Genomic DNA, 19,367 nt, shown 5'->3' with positions numbered 1-19,367 from the left:
CATTTAGCCTTTTTAGCAATTTTCAAGTGTCCAACACACTGCCTCTTGGGACTGTGCTGAATGACAGATCTCTATTCATCCACTGATCAACAGCTCCCTTCCATTAACCCTAACTTCATCCCATCTCCAGACCACTCCTGACAGCTATCAGAGCTGCTATTATTTAATTCCATGTTTCTTAACAATTAGAATCCCTTCCTGATAGCGTAACATCAGTTTGTGGAGGATGAGAACCAAGTTATGTCACATAACTGGTTCCCAGAGGGCTTCAGGCCAAATGAGTAGTACTGACCCTGAACCAGGAACTACTGATTCTCATGGGCATGGCAACACATATCCTCATACCCAGGGTGACAGACATATTTCATGGCTTTTCTGCCAAGGCAACACCAATTTTCCTAAAATCAAATTAACTTAGACACTAATATTTGTCTCATAGCTAACAGTTGTACCAAATAACACCAGTACTTACTGTAATTAACAATTAATACAGATGGCATTAAGAGTTTCTAAAAGGCTGCAAGTTTCTAAGAGCAGACCATCCAAACTTAATATAGAGTAGAGGTGAACACAGGAGGCAACAGGTAGTCACATCCTGAGTCACATTCCATAAATCCAAGCCTCACTCCAGAATGTGGGCTAGGTCATAGTTTCTTAAACTGTGGTCATGACACATACAGAGTCATGCAGATGAAAAGGGGTTATGAGAAGTCTGGCAACTAACTGTCAAAGGCTTCAGAATGTGCAACCACCCAAACTAAATCCCAAGACAAATGAAGTCATATGCGGTGTGTGTGCCCATAATACCAGTGCTTTGGAAGGTAGAAGCAGGAGCATCAGGAGCTCAAGGCCAGCTTTGGCTTACACTACAGGTTTGAATCCAGCCTGGGCTACATGAGACATTTTCTTTTCCCTAAAACCCATCTTACAAAACGGTGGTGCACACTTAACAATCCCAGCACTGATAAGGTAGAGCCAGCTGCATTCCTGGGGCTTGGCCAGCCAGTCTACACCAGTCAGTGCGCCCAGGCCAACAGAGATCCTGTCTCATAGAGCAAAGTGGGTGGCACCTGAGGAGCAGCACTTGAGGATGACTTCTGGCCTGCACAACACACACACACACACACACACACACACACACGCACGCACGCACGCACGCACGCACACATACACCATCATATCAAATATGCTGTGGTCCAAGGTGCTTTAACACTCACTTGTGTGGTGTCACATGCCTCTATTGCAACTTTGGTTCCGGATACACAACACACACTTGGCACTTCACATACTGTCATGCCACACAACATCAACAAATGCTGCTCGGAACACCTCATCTCAGACTTGAGAATACTGCATGTTGTGAATTACAACGTTTAAAATGTACAAAGATTTTTACTCTTACACAAACATCTGAAATTACCTTAAACACATTTCTGCCATTTTATACTACACAGCTATATTGATGACTATAGAATCATAACATTGAGTGAATCTGGAGGATGGGAAAGTCACTGCATGCCCTGCACCACGGCATATTCAATTCCATTCTTTGTGTGAAAGTGAAAAGGCACACTCATCTTCTTACTATGCAAATTTGCCTTCATCTTTAATAAATGGTAGAATTATATCATAGTCAAGGATTATTTGAAATAATTTCCCTTATAGTTTATTATCACTATATGTTTGATACATATTTCTATTTTATGGATTTATATACCCGGGACCACATACAGTTTAATGAGTAAAAGGAGTCTTGAGTGGGAAAACTTTCAGAAATTCTAAGATCAGTAACCTTGAATGTCTTCTTTGTTCCCTTGGGGTCTTAGTTTCTTCTCTAATTAACGAAACAAGGACACTAATTGGGGGATAGCTATACAAGTTAAATACTGCGATATATGTGAAGCACTTAGTCAGTGACTGCTGACCTCCTATCAGTTATGTAAACATTTTTTAATAAATCTCTCTACTCTAAACTGATAGTCATTAAACTCAATGAGCTGTTCATAGATCATACTTACAGAAAGTCATCCCTGATGTTGCCATTAAAGGTGCCACACAGACCTAGTGTCCTCCTTTTCCATTCGCTGGAGAGCTGAATGTAAATTCTTTCTCCATCAATAGCAAACAAGATCTTTAAACCAAACGTGGTTCTTAGAAGAATGAATAAGGATGACAGAGTTTGAATTTCAACAATGCCTGTAGAGAAAGAACACGTATAAATCAGTGTTGTCACGTACAGGCAGTGTTCTGAAGTGACAGAGGACAACACTAGGCCTCTCTTTCTATGACACCCAGAAGTGGGTACCCAGGTCTTGCCTATGCTCCAGGGATAAATCTTTCCCCCACAGCTGATTGCTTTTCTCTTGTTTCCTTCTCCCTCTGTCTCTGTCACTTTCCCAGTCTTCAGAAAATATTTCTTATAGACTGTTGTCAACATGTAATTTCTGTTTTCAGGCATTTTGAAGAGTAGATAGGTCTGAGATATTTAAATTCTAATCATCTTTTTCATTGTGTGTGTGTGTGTGTGTGTATGTGGGGTGTACATGTATTTGTGTGTGTGTGAAAGTGAATACTGTATCAGAAATGTAGCGTGGGATTATATGAGGAGAGGTATAATGTGTGTATGTGTCATTTGTTTATGTTATATGGGAGTGCAGTGTGTGTGCATGTATGTGTGTGTATGTGATGAGTGTAGTGTGGCATTTTATCCTAAAGTGGCCATGATCACTATTTTATAAGACACAATTATAGACAAACTCATGTTCAAAACTGAACTAGTGACGTTGTCACCAAAAGCTCTTCCTTGCTCTGATGTCAATTTTTTCAAAGACTTTAAATTTCTCAGTATGGTCCCTAAGGCCACAAATCTGAAAAAATGACTTTTGTTAGCATGACACCTGTGTAACATTGACATGTGCTTTGTAACACAAGCTGAAACATTCCTAAGAGTTTTCACTGTAAGAGTAAAAGAATATTCTTAATATCTATGCTGCAATGCAGACATAAACAAAGTCCATCTCAGGACACTACACACACAAAACCATCTACATATTGTTCATACCGCACCTGCTTTCCTAATGTCAGCCCTGGATAGTCTCTATTGACCCTGTCCAGGATACAGCAATGTCAATCCAACCATATTATCCCTTAAACAAGCTTCACACACCTGCCCCTCACTTCACTGCACGAAGCACGACATCACCTTTTTAACCCTCAGAATTGCTCAGCTTCAAATGCTATCCTAATCCTAGAAGGCCTTTCCCCTAGGTTCGGTGGGCTACTCGTCATTGAAACCCGCAAAGTCCTATGCACATCTTTGAGTCTATCTCATTTTATTTCAAGACTCTGCTTGCTTTGTGCAAATTCTACACCAGGTATTTTTGGTGACGTGACACAAGCACCCTGTACATGTTATGTCAACCACCAAGAAGAAAACGGGTCCTATAGGCTGTGTCTGCTGTCCATGATGATGTCCTCACCGCATTGCTTCTTACCGTTCAGAGTGAAGCCTTGGTTGGGGCTGGTGAGAATCTGGCCTCCCCTACTGAGTGTCACTTGTTTGTTAAAATCATCCTCCAGGATTAGAGTTATCGACTGAAGGCAGACCAAACCCAGGTTCTGCATAAAAGTCAAAGTATTAGTGAGAGAAAGAAAGAAACAGAGGCAAGGAAGGAAGGAGAGAGAGGGGGAGAAAGTAGAAGACAGAGAAACGAATAAGAATTTCTGGTACATATGGAGGCTTGCATGTTAATGATAGATACGGTGAAACGATGGATACATAATCTGTTTCATGTAACCCCACCCTTGCAATATATGGTTTGCTATGATATATCGAATATTGCATCTATATATTATATAAAATGTTTAATAACAGCATTTTCAATCAAGTATCAGTAAGTGGTTTTTCATAATACATGGCTTGTCACTTAACTAGTGTAACTGACAAACTTGTCATTAAAGACTAAAGAAATTTAGGACTAATTATAAAGATAATGAAAACACTAACAAATTTCAATAAAACAATCAAGCTGGAGCAGGCATGGGGGCTCACAGGTATACCCCCAGCACTCCAGTAGTTGAATGCTACAAATTTGAGCACTCCAGTAGTTGAATGCTACAAATTTGAGGTTAGACTGTGCTACACAACAAGAGACAATCTCAAAAACAAACTATCTCGGGAAAAAAGCAAAGACATTAGTTTATAATGTTTGTTGAAAATGACCTTTTATTGGAATTATTTTTTATTCTTCTCTCATACATTACATCCCAACCATAATTTCCCATCCCACACTCATCCCCAATCCACTCCTCTGCTTCCTCTCAGAAAAGGGCAAGCCACCCATGGATATAAGCAAGCCATGGTTTATCAAGTTACAGTAAGACTAGATAGCTTCTTTCAGACAGAGGTTGGATGAGGTAACCCAGTAGAAGGAAAAGGGTTCCAAAATCAGACAAAAGAGTCAGAGACAGCTCCCTCTCCTACTATAAGGAGTCCAAGACCAAGCTACACAATCATAAAATATATGCAGAGGGCCTAGGTCAAACCCATGCCAGTTCCCTGATTATTGGTTTAGTCTCTGTGAACCCTAAGAGCTGAAGTATTTGTTTCTGTGAGATTTTTCTGTGATGTCCTTGACCCCTCTGGCTCCTACAATCCTTCCTCCCATCTTCTGCAGGATTCCCCAAACTGATTACTAAAGATTTTGGCAAATTTCTGAAATTACTCTTTCCTTTTTCAACAAATTATTGATGTATTTATTTAAAGAAAATATCCAAAATAAATACTATAATAAGTCAAAGAATTACATATTATAAATTCCTTTAAAATGATATGAAACCTACTAGATGCTATAAAAAAGTGCCGCTATACAGATAGTTTGGGAGTAAATTAAAGCTTAGTCCTATAGTGAAATAATGCATTAAGTTTTCAAAAGGTAACATACATAAATATCCTTTATTTATTTTTGTTTTCAAATGTAAATACATCATACATGTCATAAGTGACAGTGAGCATTATTCATTCTTTTCTGATATATTAAGAATGCCATCTTAATAATCAATACATTAATCATGATGATGCATTTTATTAATTAATGTTGCCACCTAATCAGGATGTGAAGTTGGACTTTGAAATGGGATTGCTCCCCCTCTTACTGTTGGGAGTTTGTGCTTACCTGTTCACAGTGAGCTTTCTGTAAAGTAATTGTGAATTTATCCTTTCCGGTCCCTTTCACGAGGATGTACTGGCACAAGCCAATGAAAGAATAATGGCGCCCATCAAAAGTGGTAAAATGAGAATCACCCACAACAGAGCACTGAACTATCAAAAATAAACCAAGAGGGAGATAGAGGATGGGGGAAAAATGTGTCAATTGCTGAAAAACAAGAGAATTACTTAGGATAAATAAGCACACCTCAAAAGAAAATCTAAAATGTGATTAGATTTACTGATCTGAAAAATTAGTTACTAAATTTCATTTAAAAATCACTAAATAATAGTTTTCCCATGTAGTTTTAGGCATTAAATTCACCCATTTTAACAAAATTTTACCAAATTTGCCTATTTAATGATACCATGTATTCAACTTTCCAAGTATCCTCTATATATAAAATTTATGTTATTATTATTTGATATATATGAGATATATTCGTAAAAACCAGTGTTGTTTTTCCTTCCATGTTAAAAAATATTTTTAAGAAAGAGTTTTTTCAACAGTTAAAAAGATTACCTGGACAGTCATGCTCAGTGCAGTTCCAAACTCCACCAACACATACACTAAATAAAATCACAAAGATATTAGCCTGGCACAGAAATTTTGCTGACATTTACCTCAATATATTGATTATTACAAAAAAAGTTGGACTAATGGTTATGAACTGGATGGCTCATAAATGACTATCTATTATTATCTATTTAATGTCATCAGACACAGACAAGAGGAAAGAGATGCCTTCTTGTGTAAGACCCAGGCTTCTTCCCACCTGACAAAGGGAGGAGCTTCTGAGGAAAGAATGTGTCCCTGATGATGTCAGTATCTGAGAACAACGTAGGTTATATGATTGCATGTCTTTTGTGTAGGCTGTCTCAAAGAGAAAGGGCCTGTGGTTATGAAGCCTTCTGTTTTGGCTTGGGAGTGTCCCAGAGGAATTCTTCATGCCTGAGCTAGTTTAGTAAAGAATTGCAAATCTTACTGATCATGACCAAATACTGGCAATAGATAGTCACTCTATAAAGTATCCAGTAGGAAAACTCAGGAACACCATCCAGTTCTAAGAATAAAAACATGTATTAATTAATGAATATGAATAACAAAATGGGATGAGCGGCACATGGGCATAGGATTTTATGAAATTGCCAAGGGAAGCAATAAGGACACACCAAAGATAATGAACCTGTGGAGTTCAAATAAAATACAAACTGCATCTTAGAATTTGCAGATTAAAATAAGCAGTAGTCAGACTCTGCAAGATACCTACCGTGACCAAGTTGTTAAAGAGATCAGAACCCCAAAAATTATTCCCTACCCATTGGCCACTTACCACTCGGTGCACTCTTGTTCAATTTTTGAACCAACTGAATAAGCTAACCCATGGAAACTACACGGGCAACTTTCCAAAGAGATGCAAGTCCCATTATCCATTATGAGTCCTGTTTAAGAAAAATATATGACATGATCTCAAAAGAAATAGTAAGGGTTACATTCTTTGAACATATAGCAATTCAATCAAATGCTGAGACCTTGCTTATAGCAGGTGCTAGAAACAGAAACTCCTTGACTGTCAGGGAGGATTCTAGCTGGCTCTCAATCAGTGTCTACCTCATAAAGGTTTACTTCCATGAATTTCTACTTTGATTTCCTGTTACTTACCACCAAAGCCTCAAAGCCTACCAAGGATTAGAGAGGAAACTGAAAAGTACTTCCTGGAATTTAAAAGAAGAGAAAGAGAGAAGGGAGAGGGTATATCCTTAGTCCAAGATAAAAGAGACTTAAAATATTGTCCTGCAAACACTAAGGAGCAGTGCTGCTCAGTGGTCCAACGCTGTGCATCTGTTATATCTTTGTGAATGGAAATGAGGATGGAGAATTTAAATCAGCTTTTTCCATCTATTGGCCTTTTACATAGCAAGTTTCTACAGAAAAAAGGATTGACCTAGTGTAGCACATGGATTTATGCCCTGAAGCCACATCCTTACCTAGTGTTTGACTGTAAGCAAACACCTCAAGACTGCCACTGGTTGGCTGTACTGGTAAGTCAGAAAGGGGGCTGGGAAAATCACTTAACACTTTTTCTTTTTGAGACCTGGAGATTGACAGGGGTCTTTTGCATACTAGGGAAGTGCTTTAGCGCTGGGCTGCGTGCCCCGCCTGCTCTTACTAGTTTGTACTTGTTTTAAGGGTGGGGAACATGTTGGGCTGCAAATGTGTCTCAGAAAGTAAAGTGCTTGCTGCGTATGCATAGGGTCTGAGTTACGATCTACAGAATGCAGAAAAGCCAGGCCTAGTGATGCACTCTCGCAATTCCAGCCCTGGGTTATTGAACGGGCGGATCCCAGAACTTGGTAGTCAAGCAATCTAGCCAAAATGGCAAGCTCCGCGGTTCAGAAAAAGACCCACCTCCAAAATCCAGGTGGAGTGTAAAAGCACACATTGTTATGATACAGCACAAGGGGAACCTTGGCGGATTCCATGGCAGGGGAGGGTGATTGAGGCGAGGGACAAACATGCCAGGCAGACATTGCTTAATGAGAAGTTTTATAAGAAAGGGAAAGGTGAGGGGAACGGGGAGGAAAGACAAAAGAGGTAAAGAGACAGAGAGAGGACAGAAGAGAATAGGGAGACAGGAAAAGTCCCCACTGCCCCAGGGGAACAGCGGGAAAGAGAGTGTTAAGTAGGCGAGGCTCTTTCTTTTAAAGGGGTCCTTTGCACCCCAGTGCAGACTAATAGTGATGGAACCCTGGGCTGACCAGGGTACTGCCTGAGTGCATTCTGCCAGGTCACAGAGGCAGGCCAGCATACTGCCTGAATCCTTACACACATAACATCAATCTCTGGCTTCTCCTCGTACAGAAGCACACACACAATACATTACCACATGCTTGCCCAAAGAAAATAGAGAGAGGAAGTTCTAAAAACGTCTTCAGCCTTCTTTATAACTATCTATCTATACAATAACTTTAAACCTCACTTCTATCATTTGTGGTTATTTTCATTTCAAATATTAAAACTAGACTAGGACTAAAATCTTATAAGGGAAAAATGTGGAGGCTCTTTCCTAAACTCACTTTCATAGTCCAGGAAATAAAAATGTATAAAGTACTATTATATGGTGACAGAATACACTCATCATCATGGGAATTAAAAATACTAGATTCCAAGTTACTGAAGTTTTTTACAAAATTAAAAAAAAAACTTTTATTGAAGAAGAGCAAGCATTCCTCTCAGTCACTTCAAGGACTGAATGCTACAAGGGTATGAAGTTGCAATAGCTCTGATGTCTAAGGAACGGACAGCAAGACCAAGATGTGGTCTTCATACAACGGAGTACCACTTCAGAGGAGTACAGGCAAGCTTTCTTCCTAAGGAGCTTACCATCGGCGCAATAGCATCCATCAAGGCAGTGAAGATTGTTCCCAAGACACTGATTCTCAAATGTGCAGCTCGGGGGGCAACAACTGATGCAATCCCGGTGGACAAAGCTGTCATCACATTTATCAGCTGCAATGGGCAGACAGTGGGCTACAAGTCAATTCTATCCTCTTTCCAAAAAACAGTGTTTAGGAAATAGGTAAATTTACAAATATGTCAGAAATTTTAAAATGTTTTCCAATGTGTTAGTTTTGAGGAGTTAGGTAAGACTAACAATTTTGTGAAATACATGGCTTGAAAACTACAAACATACTGCAAGCTGGGAAGTCATCCCTCCAGTCTTGAATGGGAAAGCCAGCGTGGGAACAGGCTCTTGCGTACTCAGTGGCTGCTCGACAGTAAGTTTCATCATCATCAGTTCTAGAAAGAAAAAAAAAGGAACAGAAAGAAAGAAACCAAGCTAGGGTCACTTAGGAATTTAGACAAGATTCTGTCTTGGACCCTTAAAAGCAATGGGAGTCTGGTGAATATACTAATATTCATTGACCTCAATGACTATCTTCCAAGACATACCTCATAGGAGACAAGAATATTGAGAACATACATATGAGACATCCTAGACGAATACACCCACCTAAATGTAGTGCAATGTATGTCAACACCTTTACCAAAGCCTTTCAATAAACTGAACACTTTTTCTACCGGTCAAATAAAAACTATAATGAAAAGTATTTATATTTAAAATCTTCATATGTGTTTTTACTTCTACACAAAATATTCCAGACATGTTATAATTTAATAATTATTAAATTCAGATTGAAATTTAAATGAAATTAAAACAGACAAATTGTGTCTCCACAAAATATCAAGGATGAGCATTTTTTTAAAACAGCTCACTCTGAAATGCCTGATAATCCGTCGCCCTCCTGAGGATCACACTCATCCTGTAGTGGACTGTGCCATAACAATCCAAAATATTTTTAAAGACTTAATAAATAACATTTCAGAAGATTTAAAAGGATATTTTTGAGCCCTTTCACTGAAGCTAGACATTTTTACAACATTGCCACAAGTAAATTATCTCTAATTATTTTTCTTGCACTCACTTTAGAAGCTCTCTAAACAATAATTTCTTATGGGATCTTCCAGTTCCCAAAGCAGATTAACAAGGCACTTTCAAAATAAACAGGTTTCTAACAAGGTAGCAGGCTTGGTTTTCAACCCAATCCATGCTCAAAATTGGATAGTTAAGCATCTTAAAAGATAATGACCGAAAGAATGTTCCATTTTGTGACTCTTAACATTTTCAGTCTTTGTTATAAAAGCCACATTCTCAAATTGCCCTTATTCTGTGCTACTGTAATTGGAGACAAGTAGCTTATCTAGTCCAATTAACTAAGCTTCCGAAGGCAAAAGAGAAACCTGTCCATATAACTAACTACAGGGGCTCAGAAAAATCCTAAAGGTACAAAACAGAAAAGCCTTTCTGAAGAGGAGTGTATGTCAAAAATTGTTGAGTTTCTGGAAGAGATTTACCTTCAAATCTCATGGTTTACCTTAAAAGGTGTGAGTATTCCCTACAATTAGTAATTTTGAAAGTTAACACAGAAAGTGGTTTGGAGCTTGCCAAATGATGCAACAAGTATTACAATATCTGTCATTTACTGAGAGTCTATGTTACTCCAGGAACCATGCACAGCACACAGCCTTATGGCACCTAGTGAAACACATCAAATTGGGTAAGAAGGAATTTATTAGCCTAACTTATTGAAAGGAAATGAGCTTACTTTCCATTTGGATGTTAACTCTAATGAGAAAAGCAAGCATTAACTAATAGTTGCTTCGAATTCAATTGACTTTGACATGCCAAAAATTAAAAATTCTTTCTTTGTTGCCAAGTTTTTAGAAGCAAAACCCGGAAAGCATAATTACAAGGATTGTACTGTTCCCATTCCAATGCTACCTCAGCTGTGGAGCCTTGTATGCCGTCCTTGATCTTTTTGGGTCCATCACAAGCAGGAGGCATATGATTATGCCCTTGTTGGGAACCTGCTTCTCTAACCCACTGGAGTTTAAGTTTTCAAGATACAGACTATGTGGGAATGATTTCTATGTTTCCCTGTGTGTCAGATTGCTTAGCTATGAAGCACAAAAGATAAGTGTCAAGTCAATGTCAGTGAGTCATCTTGATAGAAGCAAGAAATGAATGTGTGTCCAGGCAATTCACCTTTTCATTGAACAGGATCTTTCTGAATCAGTTCCATAGTACAGGAAAAGAAAAGAACCATTCATTTCCTACTGAAGAAAAGAAGGACAGAAGGACATTACAGAGGTGTGCCCTGAAGGAAATACCAGGAGAAGTGGGAACTTATTCTAGGAGTTTCCCATTTCTGTTTTGACAATGCTCACTAAACTCAACCAGAATGCCCTACTTCCTGTATGACCTGCCAGTCCCCTAACCCAGTCTTTCCACCACCAACACATGTCTTAAGGGTCAGCTAATTTAAACCACTACAAGCTAATTCTCTATCTTATTGCTCTGTTTCATTTGTCCTGGAGAAGGCAAAATCAGAGATTCAAAACAAATAAATTTAAATTAAAACGTTTAAAGTTTATACAATGTGGGTAGAGGACAGGAATACTTTTATTTCTAGTTGCCCCTTCTTTTCATTATTAGAACCTTGCATATTTCCTGGACGTATTAATGTTCAGCAAGAGGCATTACTGGCCTTCTGTGCATCTATGTATGGCCATGTTCCTACACTCTGGCCCAAAAGGCTAAGAATGAGAGCTGTATATGAATCTTCAGGTCAAAAATACTAACCCTTTATTTCATTTCTCCCTTTCTGACAGCTAACATGGAGAAATAAGAGGAGTCGGTTTGGAACTTGAAATTGAGAATAATAACAAGGATATCATGTATCAACAAGACTGCAAAGTCACTGTGAAGTTTATGGAACAGAGCCATGATGTTAATCCAAGAGCAATTACTGGCTTGAACTTTTAAATGAGAGAAGTATAAACATTCCATTTAAGTTTATTCACGGTTACTTTGGCTATTGAAGCAGCCAAATTAATGAATAGAGACTGATTTTCTTGAATATACCAAATATACTTTATCTCAGCATACAAAAAGAAATGGGTGTTGAAGATGCCTATGACAAAGCAATTTAGGAAAATTCGAAACAATGGGCACAAACCACTGTAGGGAAAAAATGATTTTTAATTCCATATAAATGGGGAAATAAGGGACAAGGTCAGTTTGAGTAAAAGAACATAGACATAACAATTGGTGCTTACTTTTTTAAAAGAGAGGGAAGAATTTTTTCAAAAGTACATTATAAGGTCTCTGGTCATCAGTGAAGAGAAGAGTCCAATTGAGTACTTTGTACTTGTTTAGGAACCCATGGCTTTAGAGAGCATCTACACAAATCAGGGAATTACTGCACTCTACTCAAAACCAAGTCATAAAGCCAATCAGTTTATTTTAATATTTGGAAAACATCAGTATATTCAATACTCTATTATATAAACAATTGATCAAAATAAGAGTATTTACAGGAAACATAATTTCAAAACTATTTCTATTTTTTTCTATTACCTTTGATAAAATTAGAGATCTGAACAAGCTACCAAAAATTCAAATGACTTCACTTGACTAAAAACAAATCCACTGTTCTACAAAAATGTTCAAGTATACTATTTATATTTCTTGGGACTCATTAAAAAAATATTCAGATACACAAAATCCTTAAAGTACTCTTGAATCATCAAGGTGGCTAATCACATACACTTGATAACTGAAAATGAACAAAATTTAAAAATAGTTAAACAATGGCTAATTTGTCTTAAGTTCTGTTATAATGTGATCAATTTGTTGCCTAGACAACTTCCTATTCTGGCTGCTGTTAACCTGGGACAACATAAAGCAATCTGCAACTATCAACAGAAAAACAATGAAGGTACATTTCTAGTCATTTCCAATTGAAATTAAGTATTTCCTACAATTGTTCATAAAGGCATCAATCAAATCGCAAAATGTTATTTGTTATTAGCAATATATGTGACCTTGTCAGCAACATGTCTCATTTATTTTCATGTGTTCTCACTTTTCATTATAATTGTAGAAATTACAAATTATTGTTTGCTCCCATGATGTCAAATTTCAGTAGTTATTAAATATGAAATATATTTTAAAGCACATATGTAAATTAGAAATTGATTCCTTTCACTCTTTGGATCTCATGAGTTTCCTTCACAATATTGTTTTATTTTGAGGACTTTGAACATCATTGCACAGAAGTTTCTATAGACATATCTAGAATCTAAAAAAGGGCCAGTGTCACAAAATGTTTAAAAGCCACTAGATTCTACTCCTGTTACATAGAACATTTAACTACCTGCTAGGCAGCCAGCTTCTAATAACTAGCAGTTAGACCATTTTGGGTTTCACGTTTAGCACTCCATGGCAAGCTGCTGCCATGTCTATGTCACAGAAGTACATCTGCTCTTGGGTTTTTTGTTTGTTTGTTTTTCATAAATAAATATATTTCAAATACCAACTGTTTTACTTACTTGCACAGATCATTAACACAGCTGGCAATATATAAGTATGGATCGATGTATTCATGGCAGCTCAGGAAAGGGAACTGCAACAGTATCTGGCATTTAAAGAAGATTGCCTGTATAAAAACAGATGCCAATCATCAAAACAACTTCACTGGTGCATGAGACTTCTTGTTTCTACTTGGTACTAGTCTACTTGCAGAACTTTGTTCTCACCAGGAAAGGAAAGACAATTTACACTCATAAAATGCAATGAACAATTATCAAACTACGTATTTTTTAAATTACTGCCTTAATGAATCATATTATACCCACTATTCCTGAAATTAATGTGAAGTCATTCCATATTGCAATTATGTAATCTGAATTCAATAACTTAATTATACTGTATTTACACTAAAATATTTAATGCTAAATATGTCAAAAGATTTGTATTAAGTCCAACATGTTCAAGTATTTTTTATATTAAACTTACCTCAAATGCTGGCATTCCACTGGAACATGGATTTGGAAAGTCTGAGGGAGTGGGTATACATTTAGGGTCATCTAGAGTTTGAACCACCCAGCTATTTGCAAACATAGCAATGTCTTCTGTGTAGTCTTCTATTGCAAAGAAACAAAAACAGTGTTGTATCAGAGGCATTTTCACAAACCTTATTGTCCTTCCAAGACAGAAGAGGTCTCAGTCCCTAAGTGTTGGCCACACAACCTTGAGAACCTGAGTTTGATCACCAGAACCCATGTAAACATGTGGGACACAGTGGTACACACTTGTAATTCTAATGCTGGGGAGGCTAAGAAAAATAAATCCCTGGGGCACACCAGCCAGAAAGTTCAGAATACTTGATAAGTTCCGGGACAGTGAGAGACCCTGCTTCAAGGGAAGTGGATGATATTCCTGAGAATGAAATCTGAGGTTGTTCTCTGGTCTCCACAAGTCAATGCATACATGTGCACATATACATATCTCCACATGCATGAACATGCACATAAATGAACACATACACAAACACGGGCACACATTTTTTAAAGTTTGCTTCCACTTTGAGAGTAAACAACAACAAAACATATTGAAACCATAAAAACATTTGGAAAACATATATATAGGCTATGAAAGACTACAAAGGAACCTAAAGAAAATAATGTTAAGAAAAGAATCCATTTCATCTAAATATGTTGAACAGTGGACTGAATCACACTTCAAAAGGATACCAGAATTAAGAAGCCCAACTGATCCCAGAATAAATAAGGGGCAAGGTTTAGGAGTTCATATATGACCCAACAGACATTCAGTAGTGAATGGCCTGTAACCAATCAAGTTTACATTGCATCACCACCTGGCCTTTGAATAAGTTCAAGACAAGTTATGGAAATTAATCCTACCCCATGTTCAGACAAAGGCTGAATCTCAAATTTCATGGGCTTGGCAGAAGCATCTAAGTCAGAACTATTTCAGACTGAAGCTTAGGATTTTCTGCCATCCACACTTGATGGTCATAGGTCAGCCATGATAGCAATAACTGTAGCAATAACCCAAATCTCAAATGAAATGTTTCCCCACTCTCCCTGAGCAATTTAAAATAGGGAAGCTAATATCTGTGGGCTACTATTAACTCTTGTTAAATGCATTGTTTACAGGAATGCTTGATCCTTATGTGACATTCCAAACTTGCCTATAGCCTAGAAGATTGGGCAGGGTGGGCACCTGCCATTCCCACCTCGTGCCTCCCAACTCATCCTCCTGCTCTAGTTCTTGCACAATCCTCTCCAGTCGCCTGGTTTGGGAGGTTGCTCGTTCACAACTCAGGGCCCATGATTTCATGGGCCTCCCCCTCCTTCAACACCATTCTTCTTGGGTGCTAAGTGGGAAAGGTCTGGAGCTCCCAGTTTTCACTGGCCACAAGTGAGCTCAAGGTCAATCTAGGTAATTTAAAGAGTCAGTCTCTAAAGAAAAAGAAGCCAAGGGTGTAGCTTAGTGGTAGAACGTTTGCCTAGGATGTACAAGGCCATAAGTTCAATTCCTTCTATTGTAAAAGTGAACGAATTTTTAAAAACCACCCTTCCATCAGTTTCCTCTATTCATTTAGGACTCGTTTAATGTGACCTTCTGAACACAAGTTCTAGATCATTGCCAAAAATATTGTTCTATTGTTCTTATCTCATTTCCCACCTTCCATCAAGCCTGCTATTTCACACAAAAATTATATTTTAATTTGTCTCCTTATTTATTTTACTTTCTATGACAATGAATGAGAGACCAATTCGCTGTCTTATTGATGTATCTTTAGTTTAACGTCTAACTTATAGCACATGCTCAAAATATGTTTACCAAATAAATGAATGAAAAACATAGATGAAGAGGTCACTTCTTGGCTGAAGTTTGAGCAATGCTCTGATCTATGGGTAAAACAATATGTCTTTAGGAGCCATTTCACTGCCATGTTCTTTTAGCAGAATAAGAATAGCAGGCTTCCCTTAGGGCCCATGTCCTTTTAGCCTCAGGTTCTTGACCTCTTTAGCAGTGTCAGGTGTAGTCTGACTTTCTGTTGGTACCTCCAGCCCCCAAACAACAACACAGAAACTTATTACTAATTATGAAAGGCTGGCCTTTAGCTTAGACTTGTTCCCAACTAACTCTTAAAACTTAAATTAACCTATTTCTACTATGCTCTGCCACAACCTCTCTTCCATTCTGTACATCTGACTTGCTCCAAGTCTCATTGGCATCCCTTCCATACCTGGATTCTACCCTGAGTTCCTCTCTCTGTCTGGAAGTCCTGCCTAACCTCTCCTACCCAGAGATCCACAACTGGAAATGTTCAAGCAATGAGAGACGTGGGAGCATTCAGCCCTAAATGAGATGTCCATTAAACCCTTCCCCTCAAGGCTCAGGCAGGGCTCTGTTTAGAAGAGGAAGTAAAAAGTCTATGAAGGCCAGAAGTGGTAGATGACTCCGAGAAAGCTGTGTCTTCCAGAATAGATACACAAGTTGTAGCAGCATCTTGCCTGTGAACCTGCAATGGTAGCCACACCCCTTTGGGCGTGGCTTCAGATAGACAGAATCAGTAAGAGGGAAGTGTGAGGCTGGTCTAGCTTGTGCAGGTTCTTTCTCTTGCATCAGCCAATCGGTACCGAGAGGCGCTCTCACAATTCTTTATTATCATCTGTGTAAGTGTTCTCCAATAAACACCATTTATCATTAAAAAACATAGATGAATGTTCAATATTTATTAAATTATATTCTTGATCTTACAAGCGTCCGTTGTGATCTATGGCATTGCTGGAAACATCACACACAGAATAAAACACGTAAAATACTTATTTAAAAGTAGAAAAACTGATGTTCTCATTAAGTAAAGCTACAGCTATATTTCATTTCAAAATACCACTTTTTAAAGATCTTAAGACAAAAATATTTTCTAAAGTTCCAATTATTTCAACATTTTACATTACAAAACAGCTTAAGCAATGCCTTAGAGTTTTTTTCCTTAGCTTCACACATGTAATAGGTTCTACTACATTGCATTAGTAAAAAAGTAATCTGTGTTGTTTATTGTGAGACTTAAATCCATATCTATTAGCTGAGGAGCCCACTAGACCAGAACTACAATGCATCCTGTGGAAGATGCTGATAGCAGAATAATTCATCAGGACACTTTTAATAGTGAAGAAGAACTATTAATTTCCAAGTCACAGAAATAAGATTAAACCAGGACTTTTGCGTTGGTTTGAAGCAAGACCAAGACATGACTTGGGAAAATGTAATTCTGAACTAGATGACAAATTAAATTCTTCCTCCTTGCACAGAAATTCTAAAAAGTCTCATTGCTTTGCAAAGTCACCTTTGAAGGATAAGTAAGAATGCAAAGAGAAATACAGTTTTAATTACTCTTGGGAATCTGCATACTCAACAGTACTCCAACAAACTGGCCAACTCTTGATCTGATCAGCAAAGCTCAAGTTGAGTTTCAAGCAAACACTAGAGCCAAAGAAGACACGTTCACCTCTGTAGTTTTACAATCTGAAAGAAATTGAAAAGTAGACTCCTTTTGTGACCCTACAACTTATTTTAAATGAGATTCCTTTAATAATCCTGCCTTTGCTGTGTACCAGATTGTGAAGGGGCCAATTGCTGGTCTTTGGGTTTCCCCCACAGTCATTCAAGTCTGTCACCTTCCCTCCTGACAGCTCAGTCCTAATTCCACTTTGCCAGTCTTCCCACTGCTCATCACCTAATAGGGTTTTGCTTGTTGCCTTTTTTTATTTCACTGCCAAAAACCACTGTCTGCCCCAGAGCTCCTGAGTGGGCTACTCTGCACAGGGATGCCTAGCCCATCTTCCTGTCCCTAACAAGAACAGATGCTGTCATCCATCTTCACCTCCACACCAGGCTCCCTGAATGTTCTGGTAGAAGTCATTCAAAGCAACCTTGTCTAACTCCCACACTAATAACTGAACTGCTTTTTCTGTTTTTCATTAAACTTTGATAGAGGAGGGAGATTAAACAATAATTGCTATTTGATTGACTCTGTTAGTTCCAAATATTCCTTCCTAACATAGTCTTAACATTCCAAAGTTGTAAGCCTTTTCATTCCCACTCCCCGATGGATCAAAGTTACCATTTCCCAATGTTCCTGATTTTTATTTATATTGTACTCACAGTCTTCTGAGCACTTCCACTTACAGTCTCTCATTAGATAGTCACAGACTGGGAGGCACTGAGGACTGTTGTCATTCTTTCTCTTCTACATGTGAGGAAATTGACCCAATGGAGCTAGGCTCTCTAATATAGTTCTTGGTGAACTAGCTCTGACAAGTTATCCATGTAGTGTGAGTAAAATGCTTGCATTTTACTAAGGACTTGATAAAGATACACAAAGACATATTTCTACTCCCGTGAGAAACCTAAAGACAATTACAAAGTAACTAAAATGGATTGGGTAGTGATGCATGATGTTCTTCTACATGCTGTGAATATGTGTTGCCTTTATTGGTTGATGAATAAGGCTGTTTTGTCTTGTGGCAGGGCAGAATATAGCTAGGCAGGAAATCCAAGCAGAGATAAGGGAGAAAGAAGGCAGAGTTGGAGGAAGATGCCAGCAGTTGCCAAGGAAGTAAGATATGTAGAAATTGAGGAAACACCACAGCCATGTGGCAATACATAAATTAATAGAAATGGATTGATTTGAATGTAAGAGCTAACTAGCAATAAGCCTGAGCCATCAACCATACAACCAGAGTGATTATTTTATAAGTGGCTGCAGAATTGGGTGGGACTCAGAAAAGCCTTCCGACTACACAATAGTATCTATGTGCTGGGAAATCAGCATGTTTGTAGAAATTGTCTCATTTAATCTTTGCCACTCTGTAAAATATATACTGTCACATCATTAAAATCACAAAATGTAATAATAGCAAAGCAGAATTTTTATCCCACATTCTGACTTGCAGAATACACGCTCTAGAATGTTCTTTTAACACCCATTAAAGTACAACATATATAGACAACTACCATTAACTTGGTAATATAAAACAAGCAATAGTATATAAAAAATTTTGGTTTAAAGGCAATTGTTTACATAACAATTGTTATTTGCAAGTAATAACATCCAATTCAACTCTAACAGAATCAGTTGTGTTATACTAGAGGCTGTGACTTTGCTGTAAAATTAAGAAAATACTAAGTACCTTACAAGGTGATATGAGAGTTAGGAATAATGTTGCTATAAGCAACATTAAACTCATATTAAACATTATGACAAACAGTAAAATATACTTTTGTTATCACTGGTTATTCGGTAAGTCCAGAACTACTATGTCCCTCTTTTATAGCAATAGAAAGATTCAATGATCGCATTTCATAAATATGTAAGAGTAGAAGCAAAGTACAAGGTCAGGCCTACTAGTACTCAGAACAATGTTCTTTTCTTACTTAGTCTCTTTATGTGGGTAGACCTGAATCATGGTTATGGCCTGTATTCTCTTACTCCGCAGTAGTCTCCAAACAGAAATGGTCTCTATTACAAATGACTCATCAAGGAGAGTTCCATGTCTTAGACTCAATAGGTGACCAGGAAGCCACATAAAACCTTTCCCAGTTGCTATGTGAAGTGGCTAATCCTGACTTTATTTCATCATCTTTATACACTATAATTTGGCAGTCATTTTAATTTATTACTGTCAAGACTGAATACAAATTAGTTTTTCTCCTGA

General features: G+C 37.9%; 1 protein-coding gene across 2 annotated transcripts in view; it reads right to left on the bottom strand.

Annotated features, from left to right (window-relative positions):
• Positions 1–19,367, bottom strand: part of Otogl (otogelin like) — a 132,154-nt gene that overhangs the window by 91,326 nt on the left and 21,461 nt on the right. For both annotated transcript variants that reach the window (XM_040754936.1, XM_040754937.1), the window contains exons 9-17: positions 13,630–13,757; positions 13,164–13,270; positions 8,902–9,008; positions 8,592–8,717; positions 6,541–6,649; positions 5,730–5,776; positions 5,175–5,320; positions 3,495–3,618; positions 2,019–2,196 (exon numbers count right to left, since the gene is read on the bottom strand). In XM_040754936.1, coding sequence (XP_040610870.1) covers positions 2,019–2,196; positions 3,495–3,618; positions 5,175–5,320; positions 5,730–5,776; positions 6,541–6,649; positions 8,592–8,717; positions 8,902–9,008; positions 13,164–13,270; positions 13,630–13,757 — 1,072 coding nt within the window. The remainder of the gene's footprint in view (positions 1–2,018; positions 2,197–3,494; positions 3,619–5,174; positions 5,321–5,729; positions 5,777–6,540; positions 6,650–8,591; positions 8,718–8,901; positions 9,009–13,163; positions 13,271–13,629; positions 13,758–19,367) is intronic.

This window comes from Mesocricetus auratus, unplaced genomic scaffold (assembly GCF_017639785.1).
Source record: "Mesocricetus auratus isolate SY011 unplaced genomic scaffold, BCM_Maur_2.0 Super-Scaffold_100011, whole genome shotgun sequence".
NCBI classification, from domain to species: Eukaryota; Metazoa; Chordata; class Mammalia; order Rodentia; family Cricetidae; genus Mesocricetus; species Mesocricetus auratus.
Note: the sequence above shows the minus strand (reverse complement) of the source record. Positions and strands in the feature narration are given on the sequence as shown.